The sequence below is a fragment of the Trichomycterus rosablanca genome, chromosome 1, assembly GCF_030014385.1.
Source record: "Trichomycterus rosablanca isolate fTriRos1 chromosome 1, fTriRos1.hap1, whole genome shotgun sequence".
NCBI lineage: Eukaryota > Metazoa > Chordata > Actinopteri > Siluriformes > Trichomycteridae > Trichomycterus > Trichomycterus rosablanca.
In genome coordinates this window covers 33,039,382-33,066,265 of record NC_085988.1, presented here as the reverse complement: position 1 = coordinate 33,066,265, position 26,884 = coordinate 33,039,382, and the positions used below count along the sequence as shown (strand labels likewise).

At 39.5% G+C, this 26,884-nt stretch overlaps 1 protein-coding gene across 1 annotated transcript in view; it reads left to right on the top strand.

Moving 5' to 3' along the window:
- Nucleotides 1–4,270: 4,270 nt before the first annotated feature.
- cpne8 (copine VIII) overlaps nt 4,271–26,884 on the top strand; it is a 91,239-nt gene continuing 68,625 nt past the window's right edge. Inside the window, exons 1-2 of the mRNA XM_063001864.1 lie at nt 4,271–4,380; nt 25,114–25,154. Of these exons, the coding sequence (XP_062857934.1) occupies nt 4,277–4,380; nt 25,114–25,154 (145 nt within the window). The 5' untranslated portion in view covers nt 4,271–4,276. The remainder of the gene's footprint in view (nt 4,381–25,113; nt 25,155–26,884) is intronic.

The window sequence follows — 26,884 nt, the reverse complement described above, 5'->3', positions numbered from 1 at the left end:
GTCTCTCACTCCTCTGTGTCAAAGATACCCTCACACAAATGCATGTTACCTATGCTATGGGCACTGGTGCACCCCATACCATGAGAGATGTTGGCTTTTGCACCTTTCACTGATATCAGTCTGGATGATCCTTTCCATCTTTGGAACAGAGAACTCAACATCCTTCCAAAAGCAAGCTGAACACGTGGCTATACTGTATTTATCACAGCATCATGACAGTTTCTGGCTTTGCCCTACACAGACTGACATCTCTCCAGATTGCCTGAATCTTTTCACAATATTATCAACAGTAGATGGTGAATAATAGATTTGCAATCTTGCATTGAGAAATGTTTGGTAATAATTTCCTGAAGTTTGGCACAAAGTTGTAAACCACGATCCATCATTGCTTGTACAGACTTCTTTCATACCCAATAATGATTCTCTCACCTGTTCCCAGTTCACCTGCTTACTGTGGAATGCTGTAACTTCAATATCCTATAAACCTTTCATTCTTATTTTGCCTCTGTCTCAGTTTTTTAAAGTGTGTTGCAGGCATTTAATTCTAAAGTTGAATAGTGAAAACATTGGATATCTGTTTTATGTGCTGACAGGGTACGTGTTCCTAATAAAAATCCCATCAACACTGCTGCACCTGATACCCTAAACCAAAACCTTTCAAATATTCAATTGCCTTAAACTTGTTATTTTAAACATAGTACTTTGAAGTACTATGAAGTAACAATTCACATATAAAGAAGACAGTCATTAGACTTAAAAAGTATTTACACTCCTTGTTAATGTAGGATTTTAGATCTTGTGCACAACGTACTGTTCAGAATGAAATCAAATCTAAACTAAACCCATCTTAATCTAAACTAAAACCATTTAAAGCAAAGTAAAACCATTATTTAGATAGAAAATGTTTTCTTTTGCATTTCATTTTTTTCAATTATTTATTTTATTTATTTATGTATTGCAGATGACATCACTTGATCTTGCTAAGTGAGGTTGAAGAAATGCTCTTTTCTCAAAGCTGACTGCCCAGTGCATGTCTGTTAACATTTAAAAAAAACGTGTGAAGTTAAATATAGAATGTGGTCACAGTGGTCACATCTTTATATGTCATCAGACTAGCAGGAGGAAAAGAAGGCACTGATGCGTAGCCAGGTCAAAGGCCACCTCTCTCTGAATTTAAGATGATTCACTCATTAGTTTATCAAAGCCACAGAGCAACAGCATAAGAGATCCACTAAAACCTTCATAATAAACCCCTTTCTTTTTTTGTAAAACAAACTCGTACATTTTTCAGTTCGTTTAATTTTATTTTTATGTTTTACCACTGCTTTATCCTGGTCTGAGTAGCAGTGAATCCAGCTTCCCCAGAATCACTGGGCACAATGTAGTAACACACTCTGGACAGGATACTGAGACATCCTACCTCCACCTCCTCCCCCAGTTATAGCCAATCATGTCGGCTGATAGTGCTGCTGAGGATTCAAACCCAAGTGGGCTAGCGTAATTTATTGCTGTGCCGCCTGAGTGCCTTTATTAGCTGATCAGAGTGTCTAGGTACTTTCAAGCAGTAATCCATGACTTCCTATTTCACTGGGCTTTTACATGAGGTGACAAAGATGTAATTTTTTCTGCCCCTAGACTCCATTAAATACCAGGAAATTTTAAATGTAAATCTGGCTGCCTCTGCCAAAAAACTAATAATGAGTCGTCGTTGATTCTTTCAGAAGAATAATGATGAACAAAAAATGGTATATTAAACACAAGCTTCTGCTGTGGTCATTTAAGTCCCCTGATCTAAACCCTATAGGACACTTGTATTGTGAGCTAAAGAGGAGAGTGCCCAAAGAGAACCCTGAAAGAACTGGAGAGATTCATTGGGAATGTTTCCATCACACCTTCCAGCTGTGTACGCAATCTTGGTGTTCTGTTTGACCCTCTGCTTTCATTCGGTCCTCATGTGAAATCACTATCCAAATCAGCCTTCCTTCAGCTTCGCAATATTACTCGTCTCCGTCCATATCTTTCATTTGAGGTGGCGGAAACACTGATACACGCTTTTGTCACCAGCCGTTTGGACTACTGCAATTCTTTATTGCACGGACTTCCCGCCAAAACCCTCCGTCCCCTGCAAACCATACAAAATGCAGCTGCTCGGGTCCTGACATTTACCCGAAAGTTTGACCACATCACCCCTGTTTTGGAAGAACTACATTGGCTGCCAATTTCCATGCGCATTAAATATAAAATTCTGGTCATGACTTTTAAAGCACTTCATGGTCTCGCTCCCGCCTATCTTACTAAACTCCTCACACGCCACACACCATCACGCAGACTAAGGTCATCAGACAAAAATCAGCTCTCTGTTCCTAGATTTAGGATGTCCACTATGGGTGGCAGGTCCTTCAGCGTTGCCGCCCCAACACTCTGGAACTCTCTGCCCTCGACTCTTCGCTCTATTTCTTCTCTTTCTGCTTTCAAGGTGTCTCTAAAAACTCATCTCTTCTCACAACATTTTCATTCTACTTCTTGAACTTATATCTCTAACCTATCCTTACACACTGTTGAATTGTTTTTGTTTTGTTTTTGTTTTGTCTTGTTTTGCGTGTTGTCGTTTGTTTTCACTTTTTATACTGTACAGCGACCTTGAGCTTGGTGAAAGGCGCTATATAAGTTGAACTTATTATTATTATTATTATTATTAGATTCTGTAAAGAGCAATGGTCTTAAATGCCATGCACAGAAGGAAAGACTAAGTGATGTTTTATTGCCAAAGGAAGGTTGTTCAAAGTATTAAATGCTTCACTTCATGTTTGCTAAAAAGTTTGCTAGCTATGATATCTGCCAATGGGCGTTTTAAGTACTGACTTATGGTGTTCAATAATATTACATTTTTTCCCCCAATTTTCTCCCCTAATCTAGTCGTATCCAGTTACCCATACAGCTCAACAACTCAGCATGTTCAGCTTTTTTAAAAATGAACAATGAACAGACGCTTTGTTCAGTGCTTTGCTTGACTAGTGCAGTAAGACGTCATCAAAGTGCGAATATGAGATGAATCTGCAATTGTGTGGAACAACCGTCAAATCCACTCTGAAAGCGTCCACATGTATCTGTGTTTAGCCGGATTTTTCTCCTGTTTTACTTTTAAACTTGTGTTATAGCTCAGGGTGCTGAGAAATTGTAAGAATTAGCTTTTCTGAGAGAGTCTAAAACGTTTATCGTTAAAAAAAATGCTTAACTTGACTTAATGTACTAAAAGAATGACACAGAAACACTAAACTTCTCTGAATTATTACTGCTCATAAGTTCTCTCCACTTACGAAATTCTTCACTCTATGCTTTAATACAGTTTGTGCACCGGCACACTCCAGAGGAAAAAACAGCAATTTGCAGCCTCTCATGTAAATGTGTTTTTACTGAACAGAATATGGTACGGAAGTAAAGGTAAAGTGCAGGTTTTATTGTATTTTTATATTGATTTTTAACTGTTTTTTTAATTGTGTTTCAGTGTTTTTATATTATATTTGTGTTATTTTTAGTGTGTAAGTGTCAAGTCTAAAATATATGCGGTTCCATGGGATCATGGAACACATGAACAGGTTTCCCATACATCCTTATGGGGAAAAAATACCTTGAAACTCAACACCTTTTAAACTCAATGCCACTCCCAGAACCAATTGACATTGAGTTTCAAGGTACCACTGTATTGTATTTTGTTAGCTAGGTAAATCTTTCAGCATGGATAGGTGCTCCTGGACCCTCTCAAAATTGGATGCTGTACTTGTATTCCTCCTCCCCTCTCAAAATTAAACAATGCCATTGTTTTCATACCCTAATTAGAAAAAGAAATGTTTTTGTTGTTGCCAACCCAAATAATTCAAATACTCACCCATAGACAATGTCCTAGTTACACCTCTGACCACACCTAGAGCAAACTTGAACATCAAATCGAGTTTAGATTGCGAGCTGAGGTTTAAACTTATGTTTGGCTACAGACCCACCGCGAGCCAGACCAGGATGAAGTTCTTAAAGAAAATTGGTTTTAAACCAAAACAATGGATAGCTGACACCCACCCAGTATGAGGTAGAATGGGGTTCAGACGTATACTGTATAAGGGTTACCAGTATGGGAAAAACGAGGCTAGACGGAGACCACGAGACCTCTCTCTCTCTCTCTCTCTCTCTCGTGACGTAGCGCGCGCGCAGTCGGAGGATTAAGGACGATGAGAATGGACACGAGCTCTCCTCACCAAAAGCTCTGCTAGTGCCCAAAGAAGCCATGTCTGCTAGGAACAGCTTCCCCAACATCGCGAGTATTGGCGACCTGGAGCCGCTCATTGCTGCCATTCCCGCCACGAAAGTTGAGCTGACCGTGTCGTGCAGGTGAGTGACGCGCACGCGCCTGCTGCCACAGACTGGCGCGCTCTGGCACACCTAATAGAAATTGTTTTAAATATAAATCTAGAATTTGGTTTACTCATTTTCTTTATTGCTGGAACCCTTTACTTTTACATATCAGCATGTATTTTTGAAGTCTTTTCTACATAAGAAAAAGCCATAGCGCGTTATTTTGGAGCGATCTCTATTGCCTTGATTTGATATCACGCAAATCCTGTGCGCATGCATTCTATTAATCTGCGCACGTGTTAAAACATGTCATTTTTATTCTAACTCCTTCTGTTTGCAACGTGCCATTATCACCCATATGTAATGAAAACCGTGGGAATATAGCACATCTGTACTCAGGTCTGTATGAATACTAAATTTAATACGCATATACCCGCCTGTGCAGAAACATTGTATACTACATTATTTACCACAAATACACAATTACACTGTGCCCATTTGTTAGTGCGGGTTCTGCACATCAATATGTGTCCTGAAAACCTGGTTTGCATCTTAACCTTCTGACACTATCTGGAATTATGCTGGATTTTTATTACAGGGTTTGCTGCAGGTACTTTTGTTCCCTGTCACCTCTTCAAACATGCCTGTAGATAAATAGACTAGTCTTAATTGCCCATAGATGTCATTAAGTTCGTGTTGGAGTTTGTCATGCTCTGCTGCAGATTGGGTGTTTTCCAGGGTGTGTTTCTGTCTTGCGCCCAGTGATTCCAGTTTTTGCCGTACCCATTGCAGGTCTGAATAGGATGAAGCTGGTAATTTTGGTCCTATCAGTGCTGGTCTTTAACTGTGAGACATTTAGAGTTCACGTGTTATAAAAAAAAAACTATTTCTCTCTTTTATTACTTGGTTCAGCTATTATTACAACTATTAGGCAGTAGGTGTTTCAATCAATCTTGAGCAAGATGATGATAAGAAATACTGATCCTTTCTTTTTTAACAATATTCTAATGTACAGCAATTTTAAGGTCATGCTGCAGATGTCTGATGATGTTAGGATAATGACTGAGCCACTCAAAGGCATCTTAAATGTTTCTCATTTTTAACAATATCAGTGTTACTCTTGGCAGTTTGCTTTGTGATTATTTTGCTTAAAAACAAATTTTGAGCTTTTTGACAAAGTGAAGCAGCCTTTTATTCAATATTTCTTTGTAATGTGCACTATTATTTTTTCTGTAAAGTTGTAGCTAGTTTGTAGCTATACGCATAAATATATTCTGTTTCTAACTAAAGCCAACATTTTTCACTGTCATCTTATCAGATCTGTTTATCAGATCAGGGAACTATTTGCAAACAAGGATATGCTTATTCAGTAAGGGCTTCTACCTTGCATTTTGCACAGGCAGTTACCATGGTTTTAATGATGGACTGAACTGAGCTGTGAGGAACACTATATAGTCAAAGGTATGTGGACTATGAGCTTGTTGTATTTTTATTCTAAAATCATAGGCATTAATATGTAGTGCCATCCTTATTTTGCTGGTTCTATAGCAGAAGAAAAACGCGACTCTTAAACCCAGGCCCCTCTGCCACTGACACCCCCTTCCCATAACATTCTGAGTAAACAAGGTACAATTTGCAAGAGTAGAAGGCTTACTCTTAATTTACACTTATTTTATTTGTTACCTTAAAAACAAAAAAAAAGCACATTCTAATCAGTTATTAACATTTTGAAATTTCAAACTAGAAGGCTGTATTTGAATAAAAATTGCATAAGCAACAGTAGAGGGTAGTTCTTTTTCCAGATCTGTGCTTAGATTTTTATAATTAGATCCCTGCCATGTTTTAATTTCTAAATTAACATAGGTTTCACATGTTTAATATACAGTTTTATCATACTTATATGCTTAAAATAAATAACTGACATCATTAAAAACAGCTGGTCTTACTCATGTCTATTGATAAAATAAGTAAAAGATTACTTTTTGACAACCCTTTTTGCTGGGACAACGCTGGGTGTTTCACCACCCGTGGCTTGCATGTAGTGTTTTCTCTTTCCTTTTTCTTGAGATCCGAGTTGTCGCAGAAGGTCCTCTGTTATATTCTAACAACCAGTTCTCAGTTCTGCACTATACCTGTCCTATCCACTCAGTTGTCAGTTGTGGGCTGTGAATGTTTTTGGGGAATGTTTTTTATTACTTTGTTTCTGTTATTTTGGTCACTTTATTTATTTGCGACTGTCCCCTTTTTTGTTAGTGGCTGTTTTGGCCACGGTATTGTTCTGCCTTAGTTAAAACATCTTGCACCTGGGTTCTGTTCCATTCCTGGAGGTGTGGGGCTTTGCCTTGTGATTCAGTAGCTGAACACAACTCACTCAGTTACAAAATACAAAAAAGCTGCAATTTGTTAATTCTCTTGAATCCTTGTTTAACTGACAAAAGTACAAAAAAGAAATAACTTTTAACATTTTGGCTCAGCAGTTTGAGTGTTTTTTTGTAAATATATTCAAGTTTTGAATTTGATGCTTGCAACAAATTTTGGGACAGAGGCAAAATAAGAGTCAAACGTTTATAAAATATTCAAGCTACATCTTGTTTAAGTCTTTCACAATAAGGAGGTGAAATGGTAACAGGTGAAAGGCTCAGTCTTTGCAAACATCGACAGATGTCCCAATTTACTCGCAAAACTGCAACAATTAGTATCCTTAGTTACTTATTAAGTAAAGGTGATGTATTACAGTGGTAAACAAGCCTCTGTACCAATTATTTTATGAGTGTATTGCTTACATCAAATTCTAAATTTGTTAATATTTACAGAATGAAATAAAGTTGGTCAGTGAAAACATTGGAAATCTTTTTGTACTTTTGTTAGTTAAATAAAAATTTATAAGAATTTTCAATTAACAGATTTTACAGCATTTTACAAGGTCCCAACTTTCTTTCCAGAAATAGGGTTTGTACATAATGAATTGTATTGAAGAGCAACTGAAAAATACATTGTTTCACTTTGGTTACGACAATTTTGTACCTCCAATTCACCTCACTTGCATGTCTTTGGACTGGAGGAAACCGGAGCTCCCGGAAAAAACCCATGCAGACACAGGGAGAACATGCAAACTTCACACTGAAAGGACCCGCACCGCGCCACCTGGGAATCGAACCCAGGACCTTCTTGTTGTGAGGCGACAGCGCTACCCACTGAGCCACTGTGCCGCCCACCACAAGGAATTTAACGTGCTAGGCAGAATTTTGCATGTATACAAAAAATATATGTAATAATGTAAAGTGCAGTGTGGCATGTAAACAACAGTTCAGTTGTAGTTATTAATGACATTTGGGAAAAATAAAACTGTTACCTTGTCTGTTTAATTTTGTGTGTAGGGCTCTGTAGCGCCTGCCAGAGGGTATAGGAGGTTAAAAAGTTCGTATCCAGGGTGTGAGGAGTGTGTCCAGGTGTGACTATTTTGTCTGCCTCGTTCCTGGTTCTTGTTTTGTAAAAGGCCTGGAGGGTGGGCAAAGGAGCATGGATGCAATTGAATGTAAAATTCCTTTTTGAAAGCTACAGTACATCACAGCAGAACTTTAAAATGCATGTAAGACATAGTTTTGTTTGTAATACTGTTGCGGTTATTGTCTGTTATTTCAGTCCCCTGTGTGTGTGCACGTGCACACATGCACTTATTTGAATTGCGTTGCTTCACACTTTCAGATTCAGTTGGCAGCCTTCCTACATACACCTACAAACTGTCTGTCGAGGAGCACTTCCACAATTCTGACCCCCGCAGCATGTGGAAGGGCATCCTCCCAGATGAATTTAATAGGTTCTCAGTTTTTTTAATCACAGCAATGGACAATACACTACACAGAGTGGCCTACGTAAGGACTTCAACCCCCTTATACTCTCAACAGCTGTGTGTTCAGTGCTGAGCAGACTGAATGCACGTAAAGCTGCCAGCCTTGATGGCATCCCCAAACGTATCCTCAGAGCGTGTGCTGTACAGTAAGCCTAGGTCTTCAGTGACATCTTCAATTTGTTACTGGCTACTGTTCCACATGCTGAAGACATTCACCATCATTCCAGTGCCAAAGCTTATGCCAGAAACTGGTTCTTAGTCGACTGAAAAGTGATGCTTCCACCATCACTGGATCCCCACCAGTTTGTGTACCGGCTAAACAGATCACCAAAAGATGCCCTACCTTTTGTTACCTCACCTAGTCGATAACAGCTCTTACATTCAGATGCTGTTATTGACTTCAGCTCCGCCTTCAACACAGTTACCCCCACCAGGCTGGTGACCAAGCTCAGTGACCTAGGAATCACCTGGGAATCAGCACTTCCACAAACAAACCCCAGTCTGTAAGGTTGGGTAGTCAGGAGTCTTCCAGCCTTACTCGTACCACAGGCGTTCCACAGGGCTGCATGTAAGGCCACTGCTCTTTTCCTTGTTTATCCATGACTGTGTGCCGCTGCATAAATTCAACATCATCATCAAGTTTGCAGACTACATCACAATGTTCGGCCACATCAGTGACAGTGACTGTAGTGAATCGGCCTACAGGGAGGAGGTCCTCCAACAACCTTTTCCTTCAGCAACCTGAACACAGAGAAAACCAACAAGCTCACTGTGGTCTTCCAGATAACCAATGCTGCACACACTCTCCTGCCCATATCAGTGCTGCTGAGGTAGGGCAGGTCTCCAGGTTCAGGGGTTTGGGTATCTACATCTCTGAGGATCTTTCCTGGACCATCAACACCTCCTGCCTGGTTAGAAAGGCACAGCAGCATCTTTACTTCTTGAGAAGACTGAAGAAAGACCATCTATCATCTCAAATCCTTACAAACTTTTACCGCTGCATCAAGAGTGTATCTGCATCCCATACTGTTAATATTTCATATTAACATCCTCAGAGAAACTGTGCTGACTCTGCAGAAAAGTGTCACAGGCTTTGTTTTGGCCTGTTTGCTGACTTGCCTTATCAAAGTTTACACAGATGATCTGTTTCTTATCAGTCAGCAAGTGAATAGAATTTTTAAAAAGGTCAAATCTGATCTGAAACCAATCTAAAAGTTCAGGCCATTACTGACCTCGAATCTGTAATGTTTTATTGCTGGGGTGCACAACTTTGGCCCTGGAGGACAATATTCAGCACCATTTGGTGATTTACCTCTTCTAATACAGCTACTAAACCTGGTAATTACCTGATAAGCTGAATCAGTTGTGTTTAAGAGGAGAATTACCTGGGCTGAACATTGTACCTCAGGGACAGGACTTCCTGACCCTTGCTTTATTAGACTGGTGCATCCCGTATTGCATTATTATTACTACCTGCTATTTTTATATATTTTGTATAAATATTTTAGATGTTGTTTAGTCTGCTGCTGATAGTCTGATGCTTTAACCAAAGTTCTATTCAAATTTAGTTGTGTGAAGGACCATACATTTCAGCGTATTTGCTTAGATTCTCTGTAGTGATTGTGTACGAAATAGTTACACCACACATTTAAAGAAAATTGCAATAGCTGTTTTTCTGTAAGCCCTTTTGTGATCAGGCTTCTTTGAACTTTGGTGCTATTTAGAGAACTGACCGACATTTTTATTGCAGCCAAGGATGAAGAAAGTCATGTTTCATGAGCTGGCTTGGTGTGTATATATGGTGTGCAATAGGCTGTCTGAACATATATCCCTCTTTGCTGTCATGGGTAAGATGGGTAAAATTGTCTTCCCAGGGGTGGATGGGATCTTCCAGCATGACAATGCGACATGTCACATGGCTAGAAATGTCCAACATTGGTTGAAAGAGCATGACCAAGACTTCCAAGTACTACCCTGACCCCCTAATTTCCCAGACTGGAACTCAATTGAGCATCCAGCAGCTGTGGGTTGCACTGCAGTCAGCATGGCTCCAGATACCTGTGACAAGCTACCAGGACCTCACTGATTCACTAGCTGCTGACCGTGCTGAACACGGCGGTTATTTTGTATTAGCTGATGGTCATAATAATGTGACTCAACTGTGTATTTGTTTTCATCCAAAATGTAAGTATGGATCAACTAATTGTAATCAAAAGATGTTCTCTTTCCTATACAACTTGACACACCCATACACTAATCAGCCATAACATTAAAACCACCTCCTTGTTTCTACACTCACTGTCCATTTTATGGTATGAGTGGATCAGGCACAGCAGCACTGCTGGAGTTTTTAAATACCGTGTCCACTCACTGTCCACTCTATTAGACACTTCTACCTAGTTGTTCCACCTTGTAGATGTAAAGTCAGAGATGATTGCTCATCTATTGCTGCTGTTTGAGTTGGTCATCTTCTAGACCTTCACCAGTGGTCACAGGACACTGCCCACAAGGTGCTGTTGGCTGGATATTTTTGGTTGGTGGACTATTCTCAGTCCAGCAGTGACAGTGAGGTGTTTAAAAACTCCATCAGTGCTGCTGTGTCTTATCCACTCATACCAGCACAACACACACTAACACACCACCACCATGTCAGTGTCACTGCAGTGCTGAGAATGATCCACCACCCAAATAATACCTGCTCTTTAGTGGTCCTGTGGGGGTCCTGGTCATTGAAGAACAGCATGAAAGGGGGCTAACAAAGCATGCAGAGAAACAGATGGACTACAGTCAGTAATTGTAGAACTACAAAGTGCTTCTATGTGGTAAGTGGAGCTAATAAATTGGACAGTGAGTGTAGAAACAAGGAGGTGGTTTTAATGTTATGGCTAATCGGTGTATACAGTGTATCACAAAAGTGAGTACACCCCTCATTTCTGCAAATATTTCATTATATCTTTTCATGGGACAACACTATAGACATGAAACTTGGATATAACTTAGAGTAGTCAGTGTACAACTTGTATAGCAGTGTAGATTTACTGTCTTCTGAAAATAACTCAACACACAGCCATTAATGTCTAAATAGCTGGCAACATAAGTGAGTACACCCCACAGTGAACATGTCCAAATTGTGCTCAAATGTGTCGTTGTCCCTCCCTGGTGTCATGTGTCAAGGTCCCAGGTGTAAATGGGGAGCAGGGCTGTTAAATTTGGTGTTTTGGGTACAATTCTCTCATACTGGCCACTGGATAGTCAACATGGCACCTCATGGCAAAGAACTCTCTGAGGATGTGAGAAATAGAATTGTTGCTCTCCACAAAGATGGCCTGGGCTATAAGAAGATTGCTAACACCCTGAAACTGAGCTACAGCATGGTGGCCAAGGTCATACAGCGGTTTTCCAGGACAGGTTCCACTCGGAACAGGCTTCGCCAGGGTCGACCAAAGAAGTTGAGTCCACGTGTTCGGCGTCATATCCAGAGGTTGGCTTTAAAAAATAGACACATGAGTGCTGCCAGCATTGCTGCAGAGGTTGAAGACGTGGGAGGTCAGCCTGTCAGTGCTCAGACCATACGCCGCACACTGCATCAACTCGGTCTGCATGGTCGTCATCCCAGAAGGAAGCTGACGCACAAGAAAGCCCGCAAACAGTTTGCTGAAGACAAGCAGTCCAAGAACATGGATTACTGGAATGCCCTGTGGTCTGACGAGACCAAGATAAACTTGTTTGGCTCAGATGGTGTCCAACATGTGTGGCGGCGCCCTGGTGAGAAGTACCAAGACAACTGTATCTTGCCTACAGTCAAGCATGGTGGTGGTAGCATCATGGTCTTGGGCTGCATGAGTGTTGCTGGCACTGGGGAGCTGCAGTTCATTGAGGGAAACATGAATTCCAACATGTACTGTGACATTCTGAAACAGAGCATGATCCCCTCCCTTCAAAAACTGGGCCTCATGGCAGTTTTCCAACAGGATAACGACCCCAAACACAACCTCCAAGATGACAACTGCCTTGCTGAGGAAGCTGAAGGTAAAGGTGATGGACTAAACCCAATTGAGCACCTGTGGCGCATCCTCAAGTGGAAGGTGGAGGAGTTCAAGGTGTCTAACATCCACCAGCTCCGTGATGTCATCATGGAGGAGTGGAAGAGGATTCCAGTAGCAACCTGTGCAGCTCTGGTGAATTCCATGCCCAGGAGGGTTAAGGCAGTGCTGGATAATAATGGTGGTCACACAAAATATTGACACTTTGGGCACAATTTGGACATGTTCACTGTGGGGTGTACTCACTTATGTTGCCAGCCATTTAGACATTAATAGCTGTGTGTTGAGTTATTTTCAGAAGACAGTAAATCTACACTGCTATTCAAGTTGTACACTGACTACTCTAAGTTATATCCAAGTTTCATGTCTATAGTGTTGTCCCATGAAAAGATATAATGAAATATTTGCAGAAATGTGAGGGGTGTACTCACTTTTGTGATACACTGTATGTCATCAGGGTTCATGCTGAAAAACCTACTTTTTCACTCTTTGGTTCCAGAATGAACATATGAAACCTATTTACTGCACCAAACAGTTCAAAATTAGGTTTGCAAACTGGAACTTTGGTCAGAAAGGGCTATATACTGTAAGTTCCCACTGTGCCTAACTCGCAGTCTGTAAAAAGTCTGTACAGCCTTCAACCAGAAAAAAAGACTGTGAATCATGGAACCAATTCCACTCAGTCTCAGCTTCAAGACAAATGTTACAAGGTACTTGTCCAGCTCTGGGTGTCTTAAATCATTCAGAGGTCCCTTATGTTGTCCCTGTTTTTAGTTCACAATTTACAGTTCAGCAGTCATTTTTTCTTCTTATTTTCTCTCAAGCTGTGGTAAAGTCACATTATTTTTAATTTTTTTGTAATCTGTAGAAAATTATGCACTCCACAAAGTTGAATCAGTTCATATGGACACAAGTTTGTTGTAGAGATACGTTTCGTCACTCAATCCGAATGACTTCTTCGAATTATGCACTCATAGTCTACATTTACTCAAGCAGAGACCTTTAATCTGTAGATTAATTGTGTAAGGAGTAGAAGGAATACTAGATCAGCAAAGCTTTTTGAAAACAATTATCAGTGATAATATTTCTGTTGTCAGGTAAAATGTCCTTTATAAAAAAAAAGGAATTGCATTTACCAGCTCAGTGGTCTGTGGTAAACTCTAAATGAAATTTCCTGATGCTGTGGTTAGACCACAGCTACTTAATGCACACTGCTTGTTAGAAGAATAACTGCTCATTTGGCCCAGGTTTTTTTAACTGTTCATTTATTTTCACTAGCTGCATTTTCCGAGTCAGGGGGGCTTTCTGGACAGGGTGCCAATTCTGGCCACGTATGCTCACACATTTACTCTTTCTTCCACACCTAGCAGCAATTAAAATAGCTAGTTTACCCTTTGGCAAGTTTTGAAAAAGTTGTCATGTGGAAAAATAAAATCCTCACAGACAGTGATGGATGTGAGGATAAAACCCATGTCCCCAGGGCTCATGTGGCTGTGTGGTACCCACACCACCTGCTGCTCCACTATGATATCTTTTAAAACATGTGGTGGAAAAACCTTTAAAAAAAGACAAAGTATACCCGAAGACTGGATTAAGCAAGGAAGGTTTATTCACACTGCAGTGGGTTCAGTGAAAATAAAGCATCGAACCAAGAGTCACATTGGCACATGGCATGCATACAGACAGTCCACTTCTTCCATGGTACCCCAATACTAATTGGAAATGGTTTGAACTAGCTTTCCCTCAGACAGGGTGCATTTTCTCTGGGTCACCTTGTCTTGTAAGAACACCCTGCTCGACCTCACAATGGTATCGTAAAGATGTCATAAGATTAACGGTCGCATCAGCCTGTACTTTTCCACTAGAGCAAACAATTCTTGTTAGTAATTTCTCCACTTCAAACCATATTAGAATTTTTTGTTAGTATGTCCAGTTAAACTTAAAGCCTGACCAATGTGAAATCAGAATCAAAACAGACACCAATACAGGTTCTGTGAAGCTTCAACTTCCACTGACTGATAGTTTTGGCTGTTATGATTAAATAAAATAAAAAATTGTAATGTAGAGTAAAACTCTTATGGCAGAAAATAAAAGATACAGATACAGATAAAGCCACTGTGTGTCATGGGAACGGAGCATGTTCTAATATGTTAGCAGTGACAGTCATGGCTGCTAGATGAGAGGAAGAACTTGAAAAGCCTCCTGCATCGTTTTAATCAAAGAGAGTATTTTGGCTTCCCTGTAAGATATACTGATGGTGGAATACGGGTAATGGAAAAAGATGTTACAATATGTAGGCACTGTGGCACAAGAAAGCAATATGACAGTGAGAATGAACACACATTTAAAGTGGCGTCACTGTAGTATGTCAGGGACGGAACTGGGAGCCAGGACACAGCAACAACTTAACTAAACAACAAATGAGTATTTTATTTTAATTATTTTATTAAACAGCTATTAACATCTTAAATATTGTTTTTATTTAAGACTATGAGCAAAAGTTCCATGCTTCAACTTTTCTTAACGTTTTAAAGTATTAATAAATAGAAAGCAAAGTAAAATTTGTCTTACTTTTCATGCTGATATGAAAAATGATCTAATTCTTGATTTTAAAAATGTGAAACTTTCCTATCTGTGAGATATCTAATACCATAACCCACTACTATGTGGACACAGCGTGCATGTACTTGACTGGCCTGCCTGCAGTCCAGTTCAATCTCATATTGAAAATGTAAGACGCATTATGAAAAGGAAAATCAGAAAATGATAAACATGAACTGTTAAGCAGCTTGTATCAAGCAAGAATGGGCAAAATGGCAATCAATTAGCATACTCAGTTTCTAAATGTGTAAAAAGTGTCATTAATAAGAAATGTGATGTAACTTGCCTCTGTCTCATCTTTTTTAAATTTGTTGCAGGCATCATTTTAAAAATGTGGTTATTTTTACAAAATACAATTAAGTTGGTCAGTGAAAACATTGTCATTTTTTAGTCCTTTGTCAGTTAGATAAATGTTGACATTTTACATTTTTTTCCAGAAATAGGGTGTGTAAAATCAAGATACATTCTTGATCACATAAACTGACATGCTCTTTTAAATTTTAAATGTAAACTTGTAACAAGTAAACGTATGTTCCCAGCTGGAACCAAAGAGCAAAAATAATGATTTTTTTAGCACGTACTGTGACAACATCCATTCCGTGTCAAATTGTAGACACTTAAACCAAAAACAATGTATGTCACTACAGAATGCAATGTTGACTACTGTTGGCATAAGCAAATCTTTGTAATTACCTGTCTGATCAGTGAAGTCTTTATTTACACTCCCATCAGGTTTTAGACTGCAAAATTATATGAGCCACGCGTAATTAGTCACATAATGCACTGCAGTTAGTACAATACCAAAAATTAGTTCATTAACAAGTCTTTACTAAACTTAATAAATAAATAATTATTAAATAAATAATTCAAATGTGCAGCCCTACTGCACAGAGTCACCGAGTCCATTTACATGTAAATAAAAATTGAGGGCCTAAACTACTATTCAGTGTTGGACACAGGCATGTATAAACTATCTAAAACAGTGGTCCCCAACCTCCAGGTCATTTATTACCAGGCCGCACAGAAAGAATAAACAATTAGATATTTCTACAAGAGCACTTAAATTTTTTATTTTTCGGGTGTTATTGTCTCTAATCACAACTAGGTGGGAGCAGCGTCTTGTTGCATCGAAAAAAAGCTTAGGATTCACACTGATTTTCCATTCTGTAGTTATTCTACTTTAAACCCTCTCGCCCCCGCCGGTCCATGAAATTATTTCTTATATGAAACCGGTCTGTGCTGCAAAAAACGGTGGGGACCGCTGATCTAAAATAAATACTATGATATAAACCTAGACTAATAATTAGAATTATTTTTATTTATGCAATGCAATGACATGTTTTCAGTGATGTAATAAAAACCACATTCAAAGACTTACAATGGAAACATCAATGATTCATATGTTAGGAAACAATTTATATGTTTTTAATACTTCAGCAAGGAGAAAATGTTCATTCATTTTAAATGATAAACTCTATGGCCAAAAGTAAGCAGACACCCCTTTGGTTTAAATCCTATCACTGACAAGTTGTCACATAATGGTAAACCTTCAGGGTAAAGATGTAAAGGCTACAGGAATTAGTAAACATCTGTTTAATCTGAAAACTGCCATTTACACTCCCATTGTCATTAGGGGTTAATTTAGTGAGGCTCTGTATCAGAACACAAATTGCACCTGGAACCGTCTTCTAATTGCGCTCTGCATGAGGCACAGAGTTGAAAAAAAACAAACTCCAGTTTTTATTTTTGTGGTCCACTGTTGTTCCTGGTTATTTAAAAACTGACAATATTAAAACTGTTTTACATAGTCTACAATTTCATTAAGTAAGTATCGTCTCTACAGCAGTTAATAATAATAAAACAGTATCATCAGGGTTGCCATATATGGTAACATACACTCTGTGAAAAGCAGCCAAAAAAGACAAGCAATTTTAAATCCTAAACGTTAAATCTTAACAGTGTATTTTTTTTTGCTTATATTGTTAATAAAACTGTCACGAACATACAGAGCTAATGGGATTAATGGAATAAAGGCAAATGGGAAAACACATTTAATGACACATCAATCAGGCACCAAAAGCTAACTATGTCTAGCCCTGAGTCTACATGAGTCGGTTAGTAATGAAAATTATTAATGTGAGTGCTGGCATTAAAGCTGTTTATCTATTATTATCCTGTTTTATGACTAGGGGATTTTATAGACCGGAGCGATTCAAGGTCTGCATTCAAATGAGTAGCTTTTGTTGAGCGGATCAGAGGACAGGATGCTTTAAATTAGATGAATACAAGATTTAATATCCCATGCTCTAACAGTAAATATGATCTTAAACCATGGACGGGTAGGCACGGTGGCTCAGTGGGTAACACTGTTGCCTCACAGCAAGAAGGTCCTGGGTTCAATCCCCAAGTGGGGCGGTCTGGGTCCTGGGTGGAGTTTGCATGTTCTCCCCTTGTCTGCGTGAGTTTCCTCCAGGTGCTCCGGTTTCCTCTCACAGTCCAAAGACATGCAAGTGAGGTGAACTGGAGATACAAAATTGTCCATGACTGTGTTCGGCATTAAACTTGTGAACTGATGAATCTTATCGTTTCTGTCATAAATGTACCCAAAGTGTGTAAAACATGAAGTTAAAATCCTAATAAATAAATAAATAAACCATTGACATAAGAAAGGCAGTTGCTATGACATTGTGCATTTGCTTTGATGTGCTATATTTTACTTATTGATTAAAAAAGAGCTTTAAAGTCACAAAGAGAAAATGTATAAATATTTATTTTACTGTGTTTAAAAGCTGAATACACGACAGCAACTACAACAACAATATTACAACTGACATTTTAATAAATGTTACTTTAAAGTGTGATATTAATTTTGTGTTACTTTTTTAATCATTTTGACTAACCACTATTTTCTGGTCAGAGTCGTGTAACCTTTATCAAAGGCAGAAATACAACCTGTACGTGGTGCTTGTCCATCTTGCTTAAAAAAAACCAGTTTGAGTTACCTGGCAAAATGTCAAGTCAAGTCAAATTTATTTGTATAGCGCTTTTTACAATGGACATTGTGTCAAAGCAACTTTACAGAATCCAGGACCGACAGACAAAAAACCCCTTGTTAAGCAAGTTGAGGACGACAGTGGCAATGAAAAACTTCCTTAAAGATACAGAGAGAAAGCCGCTCAGGTGGCGCAGCGGTAAAAACACACGCTGGAACCGCTGGATACATCGTATCGAATCTCAGCTCTGCCTACCGGCTAAGGCTGAGCAGCCACATGAACAACGATTGACCTGTTGTTCAGATATGGGCGGGCCTAAGCCGGATGGGGTCTCTCTCCCATGACTGGTGCAATTACGACCTCTGCTGGCTGATTGATGTTGCCTGAACAGAAATGAGAAAAGAGTGCTCTCAGGGTGTGTCTCTCCGTACACAACGCTGAGCTGCACTGCACTCGTCAAAGTGCAGGTGATAAAATGCATACGGCATGCTGCCCACGTGTCGGAGGGGCGTGGGTTAGCTTTGTGCATTAAATGCATTTAAAAAAAAAATACAGAGAGAAACCTTGAGAGGAACCAAACTCAGCAGGGATAATTTGAATAAACAGGATATACACAAATCATACATACAAAAAATTTAATTGAATTAAAAGTTATTCACTGTATCTATAAAATTATTATTCATTTAATGTTATAAATAATTGGAGTTCTTCATTATGAAATGTGTGTCTGCATTCTTATGTACCTGTTATCATTTCTATACTCAGCTGCAGTGTTTCTGTAATTTGATCAGAGGTACATGGATGAATGGTTGTCACTAGAAATTGTTGAAGAGTATAGTAATGTTTGTTATGATGCTTTCTTCAGTATAGAGACTTTTAACATTGAATGAAATCATCAGTCAGGATGACGTATCATGAAAACTCTGCTGTTGTAGGATTTTAAATGGCAATGTGCTGTTGTTTGGCACAGCTTAGGGGTAAATCTTTAATGAGAAGCATTCGCCACACTGTTTTTTTGCGTGGGCAACTCTGAAAGAAGACTTTGATATTTAATGTGTTTATAGAACCATAAATGTTGAAAGCGTCTAAATCCTCTGTGCTTCTGCATACTATATGGGTAAGCTTTAAAATCCTTATATGATAGGCTGTGCACATATTGTCTATAATGTACACTTCTTCAAAGCACCTCAAATAGCATTTTATCTCAAGCTCCACAATAATGATTCTTATGTGCATAACAATAGACATTTGGAGGATGGACCCGAGGCTGTATTGGAAATATGAAAATGTGTCTTCTGCAGCGTCTATATTGTCTTTCCTCAGGCCTGCATGAATTTGTAGTCTCTTGCAATCATTTGCCCTCGAAGGGTGAAACACACACACTTGAATAGCTTGTGCTTGATGAAAAGTGAAGCAAGGTGGAGCCGGCTATCACTTGTTATCAGTTTCCACAGTTTAATAGCAGAGGATAGTGGAGCACATGCACTGACAGAATTCTATTCGCCATCAGGCTTCCTCAGGACTGGCTGATCCAAATGAGTCACTCCTCATCAGTTGCTTTCATACCAGCATGTCTTCAGTGACACTTAAACCAAAAAAAATTGCATATTTAAATAATGCTGGAAACTTTCTAAAGGCTTTCACCACAAAATTGGATTCTTCTTTGGGTGCTTTGAAAAATAATATTGCTCATAATACACATCCTAGCAAAAAAATCATAAAGAATTTATGTTTTGATGTAAGTTTTGGCATCGATTTAGTCTGAGAAGTCTGAGAATAGGAGAACGATTCACATTCTTAAGGTTTTCTGACAACCCTGTGCCATACTACAAGCAAAAGAATTTGTGGGCATTCACTTCCTATACAGTTCTACTATTGAGTGTTCTAACATTGAGTAGTAGTGGACTGTATCTATAAGGTTATTATTCATTTAATGTTATTTACATTTTCTGCATTTAGCAGATGCCTTTATCCAAAGCGACTTACATTACAGTTACAGTATACAGTTTGAGCAATTGAGGGTTAAGGGCCTTGCTCAGGGGCCCAACAGTAGCAACCTGGCAGTGGTGGGGCTTGAACCAGTGACCTTCTGATTACTAGTCCAGTACCTTAACCACTAGGCTACGGCTTCCTCATGTTATTGCTGAATAATAATGCGAGTATTATTATTATTATTATTATTATCTTTCTGGTAATACACTGGCATTGCCCCTACCCCCTACGTCCCCATATTTAATGTGTACTTGTGTAAAAAAAATCTGTGTACCTCACATTTAGGGTTGACTGTTTTTTCCTAGGTAGCACTCTCTGGGAATGAGTTTTCATTTGTACAATGCCTTTATTTGTCATATATATATATATACAGATGTACAGTACAACAAAATTATTTCTTTGCAAATCCCAGCTTGTGTGGAAGCTTGGGTCAGAGCACAGGGTCAGCCATTGTACAGCGTCCCTGGAGATAAGAGGGTTAAGGGCTTTGCTCAAGGGCATAACAGTGACTGAATGGCAGAGCTGGGACTCGAACTCTCAACCTTTCGGTTGATTGCCCAAAGTGCTACCCACTAGGCTTTGATCTAAAAAAAAAAAAAATATTAAGTTTTAACTTTTAGTGTGTTATAGTTAATTTTGTTGTATTTTAAACCATCTTTTCAAGCTACAGTTGCAATTAGACTAAATCATGTATTTTGTATTTTGGTGATATATATATATATATTAATTATATATATATATAATTAAATGAAAATCAAGTTCCCAAGAAAAAATAAAAATGCCAGCCTCTACGCTGGTAAAAAATAGAAACAGAAAATCTGTGAGGAAGAAACCATCATAAATTGAAACACTTCAACCTGAAGCAAATTTCAGAAATAATCAGAATTTTTGTTTATATAAAATGAACATTTTTACAAATATATCTCATGTTAATAATACACACACACAACCCCATATTCATTGTTCTTCTCACATAGCAGTGGTGTGAGCGGTTGTGGCTCAGCAGTTAAGGTACTGGTCTAGTAATCAGAAGGTTGATGGATTTAAGCCTCACCATCACCATGTTGCTATTGTTAAGCCCCTGAGCAGGGCCCAGAACCTTCAGTTGTTCAAATTGTATCCAGTGATAACTGTAAGTCACTTTGGATAAAAGCGTCTGCTAAATGCTGCAAATGTAGCATGGACTTTTTGATGTAGCATAGAAGTTATCAAGGAAATTTCCTCTTCAAAAGCACACTAACAGGGCCACTTAGGTGGCACAGCGGTAACAACATACGCTGGAACCAGAGCTGGGAACCAGCCACATGAACAACGATTGGCCTGTTGTTCAGATTTGGGCGGGACTAAGCCGGATGGGGTCTCTCTCCCATGACTGGTGCAATTACGACCTCTGCTGGCTGATTGATTGCGCCTGCACAGAGATGAGAAAAGAGTGCTCTCAGGGTGTGTCTCTCCGTACACAACGCTGAGCTGCACTGCAATCGTCAAAGTGCAGGTGATAAAATGCATACGGCATGCTGCCCACGTTTCAGAGGGGGCGTGGGTTAGCTTTGTTCTCCTCAATAAGAGCAGGGATCGGCATTGGTGGAGAGGAAGCATGGCGCAATCGGGCAATTGGACGCGCTACAAAGGGGAGAAAAAGGGGGGGAATGCATAAAGAAAAAAAAATATATACAGTGTATCACAAAAGTGAGTACACCCCTCACATTTCTGCAGATATTTAAGTATATCTTTTCATGGGACAACACTGACAAAATGACACTTTGACACAATGAAAAGTAGTCTGTGTGCAGCTTATATAACAGTGTAAATTTATTCTTCCCTCAAAATAACTCAATATACAGCCATTAATGTCTAAACCACCGGCAACAAAAGTGAGTACACCCCTAAGAGACTACACCCCTAAATGTCCAAATTGAGCACTGCTTGTCATTTTCCCTCCAAAATTTCATGTGATTTGTTAGTGTTACTAGGTCTCAAGTGTGCATAGGGAGCAGGTGTGTTCAATTTAGTAGTACAGCTCTCACACTCTCTCATACTGGTCACTGAAAGTTCCAACATGGCACCTCATGGCAAAGAACTCTCTGAGGATCTTAAAAGACGAATTGTTGCGCTACATGAAGATGGCCAAGGCTACAAGAAGATTGCCAACACCCTGAAACTGAGCTGCAGCACAGTGGCCAAGATCATCCAGTGTTTTAAAAGAGCAGGGTCCACTCAGAACAGACCTCGCGTTGGTCGTCCAAAGAAGCTGAGTGCACGTGCTCAGCGTCACATCCAACTGCTGTCTTTGAAAGACAGGCGCAGAAGTGCTGTCAGCATTGCTGCAGAGATTGAAAAGTTGGGGGGTCAGTCTGTCAGTGCTCAGACCATACGCCGCACACTACATCAAATTGGTCTGCATGGCTGTCACCCCAGAAGGAAGCCTCTTCTGAAGTCTCTACACAAGAAAGCCCGCAAACAGTTTGCTGAAGACATGTCAACAAAGGACATGGATTACTGGAACCATGTCCTATGGTCTGATGAGACCAAGATTAATTTGTTTGGTTCAGATGGTCTCAAGCATGTGTGGTGGCAATCAGGTGAGGAGTACAAAGATAAGTGTGTCATGCCTACAGTCAAGCATGGTGGTGGGAATGCCATGGTCTGGGGCTGCATGAGTGCAGCAGGTGTTGGGGAGTTACATTTCATTGAGGGACACATGAACTCCAATATGTACTGTGAAATACTGAAGCAGAGCATGATCCCCTCCCTCCGGAAACTGGGTTGCAGGGCAGTGTTCCAGCATGATAATGACCCCAAACACACCTCTAAGACGACCACTGCTTTATTGAAGAGGCTGAGGGTAAAGGTGATGGACTGGCCAAGCATGTCTCCAGACCTAAACCCAATAGAACATCTTTGGGGCATCCTTAAGCGGAAGGTGGAGGAGCGCAAAGTCTCGAATATCCGCCAGCTCCGTGATGTCGTCATGGAGGAGTGGAAAAGCATTCCAGTGGCAACCTGTGAAGCTCTGGTAAACTCCATGCCCAGGAAAGTTAAGGCAGTTCTGGGAAATAATGGTGGCCACACAAAATATTGACACTTCAGGAACTTTCACTAAGGGGTGTACTCACTTTTGTTGCCGGTGGTTTAGACATTAATGGCTGTATATTGAGTTATTTTGAGGGAAGAATAAATTTACACTGTTATATAAGCTGCACACAGACTACTTTTCATTGTGTCAAAGTGTCATTTTGTCAGTGTTGTCCCATGAAAAGATATACTTAAATATCGGCAGAAATGTGAGGGGTGTACTCACTTTTGTGATACACTGTATATACAGTATATGTACAGTGTATCACAAAAGTGAGTACACCCCTCACATTTCTGCAGATTTTTAAGTATATCTTTTCATGGGACAACACTGACAAAATGACACTTTGACACAATGAAAAGTAGTCTGTGTGCAGCTTATAAAACAGTGTAAATTTATTCTTCCCTCAAAATACCTCAATAAACAGCCATTAATGTCTAAACCACCGGCAACAAAAGTGAGTACACCCCTAAGAGACTACACCCCTAAATGTCCAAATTGAGCACTGCTTGTCATTTTCCCTCCAAAATGTCATGTGATTTGTTAGTGTTACTAGGTCTCAGGTGTGCATAGGGAGCAGGTGTGTTCAATTTAGTAGTACAGCTCTCACACTCTCTTATACTGGTCACTGAAAGTTCCAACATGGCACCTCATGGCAAAGAACTCTCTGAGGAGTCTAAAAGACGAATTGTTGCGCTACATGAAGATGGCCAAGGCTACAAGAAGATTGCCAACACCCTGAAACTGAGCTGCAGCACAGTGGCCAAGATCATCCAGCGTTTTAAAAGAGCAGGGTCCACTCAGAACAGACCTCGCGTTGGTCATCCAAAGAAGCTGAGTGCACGTGCTCAGCGTCACATCCAACTGCTGTCTTTGAAAGATAGGCACAGGAGTGCTGTCAGCATTGCTGCAGAGATTAAAAAGGTGGGGGGTCAGCCTGTCAGTGCTCAGACCATACGCCGCACACTACATCAAATTGGTCTGCATGGCTGTCACCCCAGAAGGAAGCCTCTTCTGAAGTCTCTACACAAGAAAGCCCGCAAACAGTTTGCTGAAGACATGTCAACAAAGGTCATGGATTACTGGAACCATGTCCTATGGTCTGATGAGACCAAGATTAATTTGTTTGGTTCAGATGGTCTCAAGCATGTGTGGCAGCAATCAGGTGAGGAGTACAAAGATAAGTGTGTCATGCCTACAGTCAAGCATGGTGGTGGGAATGCCATGGTCTGGGGCTGCATGAGTGCAGCAGGTGTTGGGGAGTTACATTTCATTGAGGGACACATGAACTCCAATATGTACTGTGAAATACTGAAGCAGAGCATGATCCCCTCCCTCCGGAAACTGGGTCGCAGGGCAGTGTTCCAGCATGATAATGACCCCAAACACACCTCTAAGACGACCACTGCTTTATTGAAGAGGCTGAGGGTAAAGGTGATGGACTGGCCAAGCATGTCTCCAGACCTAAACCCAATAGAACATCTTTGGGGCATCCTCAAGCGGAAGGTGGAGGAGCGCAAAGTCTCAAATATCCGCCAGCTCCGTGATGTCGTCATGGAGGAGTGGAAAAGCATTCCAGTGGCAACCTGTGAAGCTCTGGTAAACTCCATGCCCAGGAGAGTTAAGGCAGTTCTGGGAAATAATGGTGGCCACACAAAATATTGACACTTCAGGAACTTTCACTAAGGGGTGTACTCACTTTTGTTGCCGGTGGTTTAGACATTAATGGCTGTATATTGAGTTATTTTGAGGGAAGAATAAATTTACACTGTTATATAAGCTGCACACAGACTACTTTTCATTGTGTCAAAGTGTCATTTTGTCAGTGTTGTCCCATGAAAAGATATACTTAAATATCTGCAGAAATGTGAGGGGTGTACTCACTTTTGTGATACACTGTATATATATAAAAACGTACACTCACAGTATGATTATTAATAGGCTTTGCTGTCAAAAGTTTTGTGCATTGAGAAAAACTTTCATTTTTGATGGCATGCTGTTGTGTTTAGTCTACCCACAGGGTACAGCAGTTTAATCGTGGCATCTGGCTGGAATCCATCACAATACAATCAAGAACTGAAATAAAGCTCAGAATGAAACACTGGCAACTACAAATGAAAGGAAATAAGCTTGGCTACAAACAGGCATTTACAAAATATCTAGTGTGGTGTAATATTGAAATATTCCTTTTTTATTTTTTTATTTTCTCAACAGAAACCTTTTAGATCGAGATACCTTCTCCAAATCTGACCCAAGTAAGTTTGTTTTCTACTTTGTCTTCTATAAATGTATTACACTGCTATATACTGTACTTGTATGTCCTTTAATATTATTACTCTACTCTACCCTGGAGGAGTATATAAAAAAAGAGATGCTCTAAATGGTAAGATTGTGGCGTCATGCTTATTTCAGTCCACACATGCTAAAAATAGCTCAGCTTGCTCGCTCTAAGCAGTGGACCCTAGCCACACTGTAATCACCACTTTTCAAAGCACTGTTTTCTTGCTGTGAGCACATACCCTGAAATACCACTGATGAGAGAGAAGAATAAATCTGTGTGGTTATGGGAGACAATAATCTGAGTCAGTAAACACAATAGCTTGAACTGTATTGTAGTAATACAAGTCTGTAAGTGAGTGAAAGCCTGGCTTGTACAAAATATTTTATATAAATGCTAAAATAATACAAAGCCTGTTTCTAGTAAAGATGGGACATTTTGTAAAATGCATTAAAACAAGAGGCTTCTTCCCCACTAAGGCACCACCTTTCAGTATAAATTACACTGTTATAATAAATTACATTTGGGAACTGAGGATATTAATTATATCAGTTTTGCAAATTGAATTTTTGCCTGCTCCTGCTTAATACAAAACTTTAGCTGCTCAGCAGTCTGAGTTCGCTGTTGTATTGATTTTCCTCTTCATAACAAGCCATACTTTTTCAATAGGAGACAGATCAGGACTGCAGGCAGGCCAGGCAAACACAGGCACCCTCAGAATAAGGCCTGTTTTGTCTTGCTGAAATAACCATGGGTTTTGCAGAAAAAGACATTGCCTTAATGGCAGCATGTGTCTCTCCTCCTTAAAAAACCTTTACACATATGCAAGTCTCTCATGCCATGGGCACTGATGTACTTCATACCATGAATGTTTGTTTGTTTTCAAAACAGTTAGATGGTTATTTTTGTCTTTGGTCCAAAGAATGTACTGTCTGTAAAATGTGGACACATCTAAACATCTAAAAATAAAATGTTGGCATATCTGAACATAGCACACATTCCCATGGTCTTTTTGTCCATCTAAGTTGAGCTGGGGCCCCAAGAATAGAATTAATGAGTGACTTTGTCTTTGCATAGTATAGTTTCAGTTCTTGATGCACCGAGTGTTAACTGACAGAGGTTTGATCATTTTCAGTTTAGAGGAAAAAAGCACTATGCATTTTTCTTTTAAGAATGCATTTATGTTTGTATTTATGTGGACTCATCTTAATGTGTGTTGACTTTAATGTATCTAATTAATTTTAATATAATAAATGGTAAAATGTGTTTTTGAAGATATTTTATTTTATTTTGTAAATCCATGTTCATGAATGCATATTAGTATAGACATGGTATAATACATCCTTACAATTTAAATACTTTTTCTAAGACTTGTATTTTGACCTGCTTGTAGCCCATATTATTGTGATTAAGTGTGTTGTAAGAAATGCACTTGTGTATGTTATATGATTAAACAAATTAGGTGTTACTTCATTTGTCATGACATGAAATAGCTACTGTTAGTATTTCTACTATTATTATACATTTTTAAATACCGTTTATGTGTTAAATTTGGAGAAACCGCTTGTTATGTTAGTTGTGTTAAGCCATTCATATTGTTCTTGTTTGACTGATTTATTGCAAAATTTTGCTAATAAACCTAATTTGCAGTGGGGCTTGGATATTTTTATTGCAACTGTATCATACTGTCATAAGGTGGTAATGGGT